General features: G+C 43.4%; 1 protein-coding gene across 2 annotated transcripts in view; it reads left to right on the forward strand.

Annotated features, from left to right (window-relative positions):
• Positions 1-13,724, forward strand: part of NCOA7 (nuclear receptor coactivator 7) — a 234,944-nt gene that overhangs the window by 96,626 nt on the left and 124,594 nt on the right. For both annotated transcript variants that reach the window (XM_040429099.1, XM_040429098.1), the window contains exon 3: positions 3,291-3,493. In XM_040429099.1, coding sequence (XP_040285033.1) covers positions 3,291-3,493 — 203 coding nt within the window. The remainder of the gene's footprint in view (positions 1-3,290; positions 3,494-13,724) is intronic.

Consider the following 13,724-nt stretch of genomic DNA (forward strand, 5'->3'; position numbering starts at 1 on the left):
CAGACCCATTCACTTGAATGGGTCCGCAATCACAGAGATGCGGAACGGAAGCACAGAACGGAACCCTACGGAAGCACTACGAAGTGCTTCTGTGGTGTTCCGTACTTCCGTTCCGCAAAAAGATATCTTTTTGCGGAACAGACGGATCGTGGACCCCATTCAAGTGAATGGGGTCGCGATCCTCATGTGGCTGGCCCACAGTCGGTGCCCGTGCATTGCAGACCGCAATTTACGGTCCGCAGCACGGGTAGCACACGTTCGTGTGCAAGAGGCCTAACAGTCAGGAATAGCTGCTAACTAGCAACTAATCCAGCTTTTGACCAGAGAAGTGGCCTTCATTGGTTGGATCTGAGTCTGAGGCATTGTATGTTGTCTAGTTTCAACTTATGATGGGTCAGAAAAGACCACTGTATGTTGAAAATATTGTATCTTGAGGCCATTGTATCTTGAGGGATCACTGTAGTCAAATAATCAGTTTTTATTCTCTCATTGCATATTTTTTTTATTCTATTTGTTGAACATGATTATGGGGGCATCCATCTTGCCTGAGCTGTTCTTAACAGCATTTATAGATATGCTTTACAGCAGCCACCATGGGATATAGGACAGAAGGAGACCTCAATGGGAGAGTTTTCCAGGCTAACCCTGCCTGTAATGATAAGCAGATAACTGTGATAAAGTGATCTGTACACTGTTGTTCTTACAGGAGATGTGAGATAAGTAACTAACAGACACTTCTGTTGCCAACTTATCTCCCAGGGAAACAAATGTTTGAGCAGGTTAAAGGGACACTACCATAAAAAAAAAATTAAATCACATATTAAAGGGGTTGTCCAGGATTTTTATACTAATTCCTTATCCTCAGTATAGATCCGACTGGTAGGGGTCCTGGGACCTCACTGATCAGCTGTTCTAATGAAGACACCGGTGTTCCTGTGAGCGCCGCGGCCTTCTCCCTGCTTACCAAGCACAGTGCCATACATTGTACATACATTAGAAGTGAATGGAGCTGAGCTGCAATACCAAGCGCAACCGCTATACAATGTACAGCTCTGTGGTTGGTAAGCACGGAGAAAGCAGCGGTGCTCACAGGAGCGCTGGTGCCTTATCAGACAGCTGATCAGCGGAGGCCCCTGGTGTCAAACCCGCCCCGATCAGATACTGAAGACCTATCCTGTGGATGGGTCACTAGTATCAAAAGCCCAGAAAACTCATTTAACCGCCTATATGTGAATATTCTATGTAATCCATGTATTCTATGTATTTTTACAAAAAATTAGTTTATGTTTTCTGGATATATATTTTTTAAGACACTCCATGTATTCAAATTCTTGTCCTGGCTCTTTAACTTCCTCCTTTGTGTGGACTTTTAAACCAAGCCTCACTTGACTTAATTAGTCAGACCATTCACTGTGGCGAGAGAGGGAAGAGGAATGAGTGACATCTTTATCTAGGCTTATCAAGAGAAAAACTGAGCTGTCTTAGTGTTATCCTAATTCTACCAATCTGCTATTTTACTAACAGACAACATCTTTCCGTCACAGCTGGAGTAAACTGACAATGGGTTCCCTGTCTATACAGGCGTTTTTATCACTCTTTGCTGACCGCTATAGACGGACAATATGGTATAGTACTGCCAAAAGGTCAAAAATTAAAAAAGAAAATTGATGGAAGTGTCCCTTTAAAATCAAACCTGTCTGACACTTCCTGTGAGATTCAGGTTATCCGCTAACACGTTGCTGAACTTACATTACATCTGTGGGTTTGGCATATACTGTGCACTGGGAAAATCTTCCAGCGCACAATCCAACTTACTCATAGACTTTAATAGATATACGTTTGGCCTCTATACCTCATGGGGCTTTTGTTTTACTTCTTTCAATGGTATTCATTAGCAGATGATCAACTAGATTGTTTCAGAGGTGATAACGTTTAATTCCCAGTGAAATCAATGGGCTGTCAATGGAATACATGGACCTGCTCGGTCCTCAAATGAAACCACTCTCCTCATTGAATGGAGAAGAGATTCTTGTAGAATATATAAAAAAATAAAAATAAAAGTTCTGTAAGGCACTGGCACCATGGCTTTTGTTTAGGGTCCATTCACATGACCATATATTTCTGTCTGCATCTGTTCCGCAACTTTGCCGAATGGATGCGGATCCATTCATTTTAGTGGGGCCGCCAAAGATGTGGACAGCACACCATGTGCTGTCCACATCCGTACTTCCGCTCCGTGGCCCCGCAAAATTGTCCGTAATTGTGGACCGCATAACAGATACGGTCATCTGAATGAGCCCTTACTATGGAAACCATGATGTTGTGATGGATCCATTGCCCAACAGATCCAAAAGTTTACCAGTGGGCCAGTATTTTTGACCCCAAGAATAGTGATAATGCTGAATGCTGTTCTAGATATGCTGTCAAAAGTGATAGAAATCACAACTGAATCCCAAATGCATTTTCTAAACCCTAGTGTGATCAGGGCCTAAATCAGTTGGCTGTGTACACCCAAGGGGACTCATTTATCAAAACTGTCTAACAGGAAAACTGTCTTAGGCTGGGTTCACATCACTTTTTTCCCTTCCGCTTAACGTATACAAAAAAACTTATACGTTAAACGGATGCCTCAGACCAGGGGTGTAGCTATATGGGGTGCAGAGGTAGCAGTCGCTACCGGGCCCAGGAGCCTGAGGGGGCCCAAAGACCCTTGTGCCGCATAAGACACTGGCATTATAGAAAGTGCATACTGGTCAATTTACACCTCTGGCAGGTGGGAAGGAGTTAGGTTAAGAATTTGGCATGAGGGGGTGCCCTTTCAATGTTTGCCTCAGGCAGCAGGAAGGATATGTGCTCCCCTGCCCCTTGCCAACAAGCACTGAGGGACGGGGGCCCAAGCTGAACTCTTGCACCAGGGCCCATGAGCTCTTAGCTACGCCCTTGCCTCAGACTGATACCATACATGGGCATCCATTCACCATAGAGTTCCACTTTAAAAAAAGTATACTTTTTTAAATCCTTTTCTTTTGTAACGTATACGTCAAACGGAGGCATAAAAAGTGATGTGAATCCACCCTTAGTTGCCCATAGCAACCAATCAGAGCTCACCTTTCATTTTTTCAGAAGACTTTAAGACATGAAAGGTGAGCTCTGATTGTTTGTTATGGGCAACTCTAACACATTTCCTCAAACAGTTTTGAGGCCCAAGGTTTGTGGTGAGTACATTTCTTGATACTTGGTACTGCACCTTTACATCAATAATAATGTACTCTTTCTTTGAACTTGTTCAGGTTGAAAAAGAGAAAGAGTTCAAAACAAAATCCAGAGCTTGCCACGAGTAATTCACAGGTCGACCCTCCACCCAGCAAAGACAGTCTGAAGGTGATTCTAGGACAAGTTCCTGAGAAAGTTCCCAGTCTTGATGAAGAAAAGAAAAAGAAAAAAGGGCAAGCGAAACAACTCCGCCGTAGTGAGAATAAAAAACATAGTTCAGGTATGAAAGCTCCAATCTGTCTCTTTGTAAGACCGCTTTCATGCAGTCAGTGTTTGATCAGTGATTTTCATCAGAAATTCGGAGCCAAAAACAGGTGCAGGTCAAAAACACAGAACAAGTGCAGATCTTTCCATTATACCTTATTTCAGTGTAGGCTTCACTCTTGGATTTGGCTCATAATCACTGATGGAAATCACTGATCAAACACTGTGTGAATGCGGCCTAGCACTTTTTATATGCCTTAGGCTACATGCTCACAACCGTTGTGTGTTTTGCGGTCCGCAAATCGCAGATCCGCAAAACATGGATGGCATCCGTGTGTGCTCTGCAATTTGCGGATCGGCACGGACAGCCTTTATTATAACTGCCTATTCTTGTCCGCAAAGCGCGCACAAGAATAGGACAGGTTACTTTTTTTTTTGCGGGGCCATGGAACGGAGCAACGGATGCGGACAGCACACAGAGTGCTGTCCGCATCTTTTGCGGCCCCATTGAAGTGAATAGGTCCGCATCCGAGCCGCCAAAACTGCAGCTCAAATGCGGACCAAAATAACGGCCGTGTGCATGAGGCCTAACACTTAGATACTGTGAATAGGTGAGGCTGTGTTCATATGTTTGTGATGATTTAGAGCGGGTTAGACAACCTCGGGCACTCCAGCTGTTGTGAAACTACAACTCCCAGCATGCATACTTCCTCTACTCTTCTCAGAACTCTCATAGAAATAAAAAGGAGAATACTGGGAGGGAATTGTAGTTTCACAACAGCTGGAGTGCCGAAGGTTGCTGGCCTCTGATTTAGGCCTCATGCATGCGGCCGTTGTTTAGGTCTGCATCCGAGCCGCCATTTTGGCGTGAACCCCTTCGTGACCCCCTATATGCCTTTTTAAGGCGGTCACTAAGGGGCCTTAGGCTGGGCTGCCACCTTTTCATGGGTTTCCCATGCAGCGGAAAGCGGAGGTTCGGCTCTTACATGGGAGCTGTGCTCCTGCCCTAACAGTCCGCACCAGCAAGTGGATGTGTGTAAAGGCAGGCTGGGACCTGGTATAGGCCCCAAGCCTGCCTTCAATGTTCTTCAGCAGGCTATGCCTCTCTGGCGCAGCCTGCTGGTCAATGTCAGTATACCACTGACATTAAATTGCAATGCACTATAGGGATAGTGCATTGTATTTTAGAAGCAATCACAAGATTGCCTGTTATAGTCCCCTTGTGGGACTATTAAGTGGTGAAAAAAAGAAAAAAAAAATGAATAAAAAAAATTCCAATTGAAAAAAATGCTTTTCAATGAAATTTTTTTACAAATACCATGTAAATTTTATCCCCTACTGTGAATGCCGTAAAAAGAAAACAAAAAGATACCAGAATTGCTAATTTTTGCTTAGTCGCCACCAAAAAAAACAAGCCATGAAAAAGTGTTATTTACCCAAAAGTGATACTAATGAAAACTACAAGTCATCCAACAAAAATCAAGCCCTCACACAACTCCATAGAAAGAAAAATAAAAAACGTTATTGGTATTGAGATGCAAAAAGATTTTCTTTTTTAAAAAAAAGGGGTTTTATTGCACAAAAGTAGTAAAATGTTAAAAAAATATATATATTTGGTATCACAGTAATCGTACTGACCCAGAGAATAAAGATATCATGTTATTTATGGCAAGAAATGAACGCCACAAAACTTATAACATAAAAACTCAGTTGCAGTATTGCTGTTTTTTCCCCATCTGCCTCCCAGAAAGAGTTAATAAAAGTTAATCAGAAAATTATGTGCACTCTAAAATGGCGCCATTAAAAACTACAACTTGTCCCGCAAAAACAAGCCCTCATACAGCTACATAGACCTAAAAGTTAAAAAGTTACAGCTCTTGGAATGTGACGATGAAAAAAAAAATTAAGAAAAAAAACTTGGTCAGTAAGGCCCAAAACAGGATTAAGGGATTAAAGGGGTTGTCTGCTTTATTTATATTGATGACCTATCCTCAGGATAGGTCATCAATATCAGATCGGAGGGGGCCAACTCCCTACAACCCCGCCCATCAGCTGTTTGAAGAGAAGGCCGTGCTCGTACTAGCGCTGCCTTCTCTTCACTGTTTACCTGCTGGCCGTCGCAACTGTGGCAGTGAGCAGGTGTAATTACAACTAAGCCGTCCTATTCACTTCTATGGGACGGCTCCTTTATGTCCAAGTAAATAGGAAGGAGCCGCCCCATAGAAGTGAATAGGACGGCTTAGTTGTAATTACACCTGCTTACCGCCACAGTTGCGAAGGCGAGCAGGTAAACAGTCAAAAGAAGGCAGCGCTAGTACAAGCACAGCCTTCTCTTCAAACAGCTGATGGGCGGGGTTGTAGGGAGTTGGCCCCCTCCGATCTGATATTGATGGCCTATCCTGAGGATAGGTCATCAATATAAATAAAGCAGACAACCCCTTTAATCCCTTCTCTTCAAACAGCTGATTGGCCGCCAGGTGTCGGCCCCCCACTGATTTGATATTGATGACCTGTTCCCAGGAAACAATAATCCTGAGCAAACAAGAAACAATCCCTCCTTCCACCTTTTATGGCTCTCAAAAGATGGAGATAAAAAAAGCGAAAAAATAAATTGCCACATTATAAAGGCCTAAATTTAGATGGGATGGGGTTAACGGACATACACCATATTGTTTTTTCCCCTAAGATCTCAGTATGGACCCAAAAGGAACTTAGAGAAGGCATTTATAATGTATGTATGCTCTGTGTGGAAGGCTTCTCATTGGTAATTGCATACACAGATGCTGAATTTCACATGATTTAACTACTTAAATGGATTGTTCCGTATGGCATAGCCATAAAATAAACCACAAAGATTGGTGGGGCTCCCATCCATGAATCAGCAGTAAGAAAGAACAGTGGCCCTTACTGCAGTACATGGCAGTGTGATGTGCGGTGCGGTGTACTGCAGCTTTACCATACTCTGCCCTGTATACTGGAATAGACTGAGCTGCAAGACCAGGCACATCTACACTCATGTACAAGGTCGCAGTGTCGGGTACTGCAGTAAAGTGGCCATGCCACGACAGCAAGTGCCACTGCATCTTCGTTCTTCTAACAGTAATGCATCAATGTACTATCCCGGTAACCCCCTTTAATATATTGTGATAGGTTTTGTACATGTATAGATGGCATTGTGGCATAAGGTTACCTCTAGACAGAGAAAACTGATGTTTTTACTGATCCCTTTAATTCCTTTAACCACTTCCCATCTGGGCCCTTTGCCCCCTTCCTGACCAGGCCAAATTTTGCAAAACTGACATATCTCACTTTATGTGGTAATAACTTTGGAACGCCTTTATTTATCCAAGTCATTCAGAGATTGTTTTCTCGTGACACATTGTACTTCATGATAGTCATAAATTTGAGTCAAAATATTTCACCTTTATTTATGAAAAAATCCCAAATTTACCCAAAAATTTGAAAAATTCGCAATTTTCTAAATTTCAATTTCTCTGCTTTTAAAACAGAAAGTGATACCTCATAAAATATTTATTATTTAACATTCCCCATATGTCTACTTTATGTTGGCATCATTTTGGAAATGTCATTTTATTTTTTTAGGACGTTAGAAGGCTTAGAAGTTTAGAAGGAATTCTTCAAATTTTTAAGAAAATTGCCAAAATCCACTTTATAAGGACCAGTTCAGGTCTGAAGTCACTTTGTGGGGCCTACATAGTGGATACCCCCATAAATGACCCCATTGTAGAAACTACACCCCTCAAGGTATTCAAAACCGATTTTACAAACTTTGTTAACCCTTTAGGTGTTCCACAAGAATTAAAGGAAAATGGAGATCAAATTTTTAAATTTCACTTTTTTGGCAGATTTTCCATTTGAATCAATTTTTTTCTTTAACACATCGATGGTTAACAGCCAAACAAAACTCAATATTTATTACCCAGATTCTGCGGTTTACAGAAACACCCCACATGCGGTCATAAACTGCTGTATGGGCACACGGCAGGGCGCAGAAGAAAAGGAACTCCACATGGTTTTTAGATGCCATGTCCCATTTGAAGCCCCCTGATGCACCCTTACAGTAGAAACTCCCAAGAAGTGACACCATTTTGGAAACTAGGGGATAAGGTGCCAGTTTTATTAGTACTATTTTTGGGTACATATGATTTTTTGATCATTCATTATAACACTTTATGGGGCAAGGTGACCAAAAAATTGGTTGTTTTAGCACAGTTTCTATTTATTTATTTTTACAGCGTTCACCTGAGGGGTTCAGTCAAGTGACATTTTTATAGAGCAGATTGTTACGGACGTGGCGATACCTAATATGTATACTTTTTCTCATTTATTAAAGTTTTACACAATAATAGCATTTTTGAAACAAAAAAATTATGTTTTAATGTGTCCATGTTCTGAGAGCTATAGTTTTTTTATTTTTTGAGAGATTTTCTTATGTAGGGGCTCATTTTTTGCGGGATGAGGTGACGGTTTTATTGGTACTATTTTGTGGGACATACGCGTTTTTGATCACTTGGTGTTGCACCTTTTGTGATGCAAGGTGACAAAAATTGCTTGTTTTGACACAGTTTTTTTTTTTTTTTTTTTTACGGTGTTCACCCGAGGTGTTAGGTCATGTGATATTTTTATAGAGCTGGTTTTTACGGACGCGGCAATACCTAATATGTATACTTTTTTTTATTTATTTCACTTTAACACAATAATAACATTTTTGTAACCAAAAAAATGATGTTTTAGTGTCTCCATGTTCTAAGAGCTATAGTTTTTTTATTTTTTGAGAGATTTTCTTATGTAGGGGCTCATTTTTTGCGGGATGAGGTGACGGTTTTATTGGTACTATTTTGTGGGACATACGCGTTTTTGATCACTTGGTGTTGCACCTTTTGTGATGCAAGGTGACAAAAATTGCTTGTTTTGACACAGTTTTTTTTTTTTTTTTTTTACGGTGTTCACCCGAGGGGTTAGGTCATGTGATATTTTTATAGAGCTGGTTTATACGGACGCGGCGATACCTAATATGTATACTTTTTTTTATTTTTTCTATTTTTAACTTTTTTTTTTCATTCCTTACTTGGGGACTTTTTTTTTTTTTACATGTGAAACTTTTTTTAATTTTTTTATTTTCAACCTTTTATTTTTATTTTTTTTATTTTACACTTTTCGTCCCCCATAAGGTCATACAAGACCTCTGGGGGACATTTACTTCACTTTTTCTTTTTTTTTTCACTGTTGATTTCTCCTGTAACTGGGGCTGACATAGTAGCCCCAGTTACAGGACAAATGCACCCCTATAAAGGCTGTACAGCAGCAATCCAGCACTGTACAGCCTCAGAGCAGGGCTGATCGAGGTCTCTGAGAGACCTCACACAGCTCCTGCACACTCCGGTCACGGCGGTCACATGACCGCCGGGCCGGAACAGGAAGCGCACAGCGCTTCCTTCTCTGCAGACACAGCGCTCGGTGAGCGCTGTGTCTGCAGCGATCGTGAAGGCAGGGACACCTGGGAACTGTCCCTGCCTTGTCTTAGGGTTGCCCTGCTGTCACTGACAGCGGGCAACCCGATCAGCAGCTGCACGATTAGCGTGCAGCTGCTATTTCTGACAGGACGTTTTAAAACGTGCTGTCAGAAATAGACGTCCATCCATAGGACGTTTATAGTCTATGGGCGGACGTGAGGCGGTTAAAGGGGTTATCCCATGATTAATGTAAACATGTGAAAATCAGACATCATATAGTACATGACAAGCTCCCAAAGCTAGAACCAGCCTTGTATGTCATATGGTTCCAGATATCTCCCCATTAACTGCTCTGCTAGCTTTATATCAAGCTGGCAGCTCAGGAGGCATATGCTTTCTGCTGCAGCTCTGGAGGCTGTGCTCTCTGCTGCAGCTCTGGAGGCTGTGCTCTCTGCTGCAGCTCTGGAGGCTGTCCTCTCTGCTGCAGCTCTGGAGGGCGTGCTCTCTGCTGCAGCTCTGGAGGGCGTGCTCTCTGCTGCAGCTCTGGAGGGCGTGCTCTCTGCTGCAGCTCTGGAGGGCGTGCTCTCTGCTGCAGCTCTGGAGGCTGTGCTCTCTGCTGCAGCTCTGGAGGGCGTGCTCTCTGCTGCAGCTCTGGAGGGCGTGCTCTCTGCTGCAGCTCTGGAGGGCGTGCTCTCTGCTGCAGCTCTGGAGGGCGTGCTCTCTGCTGCAGCTCTGGAGGCTGTGCTCTCTGCTGCAGCTCTGGAGGCTGTGCTCTCTGCTGCAGCTCTCTCCTTATCAAAGCTCAAAAAGCAGTTGAAGGCTGGAACGGAGCATGAACAGCCACCTCAGTGCGGTGGGACGAGATATAAGAAAAACAGCATGTGGCCTATGCAGATACATTTTATTGAATAACTCAGTGGCTATGCAAAATGTTTAATTCTATGCAATTACAAAAGTATTTAGATCCATATGCTGGTTTGAAAACGGCAGAATATTTTTCTTTGGACAACCCCTAAGGGCTGATTTACACGACTGTGGTCAGCCTGGGAAACACGGCCCATGTGTCGGCCCCCTCTCACAGTCGAATTCACTGTATCATAAATTACTATGATAATCAGTTTAGGTCCGGGGTGCTGTGGTTGGCCCAGGAGATGCGGCTGACACACACTTGTATCCCAGGCCGTCCACGGTCGTGTGAATCAGCCCTTAAAGGGAACCTGTCATCAACGTTATGAGGACCTCACTGAGGGCAGCATAAAATAGTGACAGAAATGCTGATGTCAGCGATGTGTCACTACTGAGCTAATAGTAAGTGGTTGCTGAGAACCAGCATCATAATCATTACAGCCCAGGCCTGGAGAAGAGTCAGATCTACCTGAGAAGAGTCCTGGTTATCTCCTGCCCATCTGATTGGCAGTTCTCTCCTAGAGAGAAAGGGAGAAGACTAGGTAGAAGGTGGTCAGTCATCAGCAGGTGGGCAGGAGAGCAGGACTTCATGAATAACCAGGACTCTTCTCAGGTGGTCAGGACTCTTTTCCAGGCCCAGTCTGCAACGATTGGGATGTTGGTTCTCGGCAACCACTTACTTTTAACTGTTAAGTGACAGAGCACTGAAATCAACTCACCTGTCATCAACTTTATGCCAACCTCACTGAGGGCAGCATACATTAGTGACAGAAATGCTGATGTCAGCGGTGGGTCAGTCATGAGCTAATAGTAAGTGGTTGCTGAGAACCAGCATCATAATCATTACAGCCCAGGCCTGGAGAAGAGTCAGATCTACCTGAGAAGAGTCCTGGTTATCCATAATCTCCTGCTCTCCTGCCCATCTGCTGATGATTGGCAGTTCTCTCCTAGAGAGAAAGGAGAAGACTAGGTAGAAGGTGGTCAGTCATCAGCAGGTGGGCAGGAGAGCAGGACTTCATGAATAACCAGGACTCTTCTCAGGTGGTCAGGACTCTTTTCCAGGCCCAGTCTGCAATGATTGGGATGTTGGTTCTCGGCAACCACTTACTTTTTACTGTCTCTACTTTATGCTGCCCTTAGTATGGGTTCCCTTTAATGTAAGAGACTTTGAATTCACCTATTCATAGAAATGGTACTTTCCGATCTGACACTATACTGGTTTTATTCTTCACTCACTTTCCTCTTTTTCCTACAATCACATTCACTGTATACCAGTTTATATTGTTCATTCCAAAGTGGCATGCAACCAATACAGGAAGATCAGCTAAGTTTAGAATGAAATAGCTAGTTTACCTGCAGAAATCTTTTGATCAGATAGGAAGAGCCATCGTGTGTTGTATTCTCCTATAGTACATACTAGAAACATTGGCAAAAAATGGGAAACGCCATCGCATCTACCACTGATAGGACTACTGAAATTGCACTTGGTGAGTAGCAATGGGAACTTCAAATCTACAAGACTATGTTGTTATTTGCTACCTTCTCCAATGTGTTCCCCATTTTGCGTTAGGTACAAGCAGTAAGTGTCTACGGACAGACCTTTGGGTAAGGGAGTCTACGGACAGACCTTTGGGTAAGAGAGTCTACGGACAGACCTTTGGGTAAGGGAGTCTACGGACAGACCTTTGGGTAAGGGAGTCTACGGACAGACCTTTGGGTAAGGGAGTCTACAGACAGACCATTGGGTAAGGGAGTCTACGGACAGACCTTTGGGTAAGGGAGTCTACGGACAGACCTTTGGGTAAGGGAGTCTACGGACAGACCTTTGGGTAAGGGAGTCTACGGACAGACCTTTGGGTAAGGGAGTCTACGGACAGACCTTTGGGTAAGGGAGTCTACGGACAGACCTTTGGGTAAGGGTGCCTGCAGCTCAGTGACATTAATGCAGTTTTATTAGGTTGAGATTCAAGAATTACTAATGGCAGGGTGATAGCATATGTGGGCTCCAGAGATAAAAATCCAGCCCTCCTTGTGTAAATGCTGATCTCAAAGGAGCCACCATTACAGAGAAGTTCTCCATTTATATGCTTCCCATCTTATATCTGTCTCAGACCTTGGAACTGGGGGGGGGAAGAGTCAGACTGTGAATCCAGCCTAGACAAGGATATACTGGTTCAATGCTTGCTCTAGATCAGGGGTGCACAACCTGCGGCCCGGGGGCCACATGCGGCCCTTGATACCATTCTGTGTGGCCCCCAACCATCTGGTAACAGACATGTATGTCTATGTCTTGTGACTGCTCACATGTATTTCCATGTATTTCTCCCATTAGATGGGAGTACTGGAAGTGTAACTAGACATTAATGGTATATAACTGGAGCTGTACCTGTGCCATATGTTTCTTTTTTTTTATGCCACATATCTCATAGCAAATGTGTGTTTAAAGCTTGCCATATACGTGCAATGGCTATCTCCATACACTTGGTTCCCCGGGCTTTTAATATTGATGACCTATCCTCAGGATAGGTCATCAATATCAGATCGCCGGGGGTCCTACACCCGGCACCCCTGCCGATATTCCTGCTGGCTGCTGCTATGTCGAGCAGCAAGAGAGAAGGGAGATGGCACACACGCAATGTGCGCGCCTTCTCTTCATACCGTTGATCAGTGGGAGTGCTGGGTGTCGGACCCCCGTCGATCTGATATTGATGACCTATCCTGAGGATAGGTCATCAGTATGAAAAGCCCGGAGAACCCCTTTAAACCAGGGATCAGCAGCCTCTGGCACTTCTTTGGTAGTTACAAGAACAGCAGAGCAAGTTTGCATGCTGGGAGTTGTAGTTTCACAGCAGCTGGAGTGCCATAGGTTGCTGAACCCCGTTTTAAACCACTGTCGCATCCTGCCTAAATTGGTAACTATTGTCCGGTGTTTATTGCCGGCTTTAAACTACAGGGTGTATTCAGACTCCAGCTCCAGATGTTAGCTGAAGGTCTATGAGAAATATGAAATGCGGGACACACAAGCAATTTTTTTTTTTGGGTAATGGAATTTTTCGTGATTATGTGGCTTTTTTTTTTCTATGCAGATCTTTGCCGTTTTTTCAGGTGTTTTTACATCAACTTCTCTATAGAAAAAAAACACCATGAAGAAAATATGAGTGATACGACACACTGTTTAAAAAACACCAGAAAAACTGGCATAAAGAACACAGCAAAAAAATGAGGGTGCCAAAAAAATGTGTGCGCTTATTCTTGAGATTTTTTACTGGTAATAAAATGCCAGAGCAAGTGCACAAAAACTCCACTGAAAACCTACATGTGCTTCACTTTTGTAATGCTATCTTCTTTCCAGGGTTGGGCTCTGATAGCAAAGGTCCATGTGACCAATGTATGGCCTAGGAAGAGGCTGTGAAGCCCAAGGCCTTTTCTAACAGCTGATCGGCGGGGGTCCCGTGTGTCGCACCTCCTCAGATCTGATACTGATGACCTATCCTGGGGATAAGTCATAAATATATTTTTCTGGATAACCCCTTTAACAGGTCAATACCCTCGCCTGCTCTGGATCCTTTTGTTGGTTAGCATTCTTCAAGATGCCTTAGATCCATGTGACTTTGGTGCCATCTCAAGACAGCAGCACTTTTCCTTGTTCCTCACTTGCATATCCAAGTGGTTGTATGTATCTAAGGGTACTTTCACACTAGCGTTATTCTTTTCCGGTATTGAGTTCCGTCCTAGGGGCTCAATACCAGAAAGAAAGGCATCAATTTTTTCCTAATGCATTCTCAATGGAGAGCATTCCGTTCAGTATGCATCAAGATGTCTTCAGTTCAGTCACTCTTACGGTATTTGGCCTGAGAAAATACCGCA

The sequence above is a fragment of the Bufo bufo genome, chromosome 4 (assembly GCF_905171765.1).
Source record: "Bufo bufo chromosome 4, aBufBuf1.1, whole genome shotgun sequence".
NCBI lineage: Eukaryota > Metazoa > Chordata > Amphibia > Anura > Bufonidae > Bufo > Bufo bufo.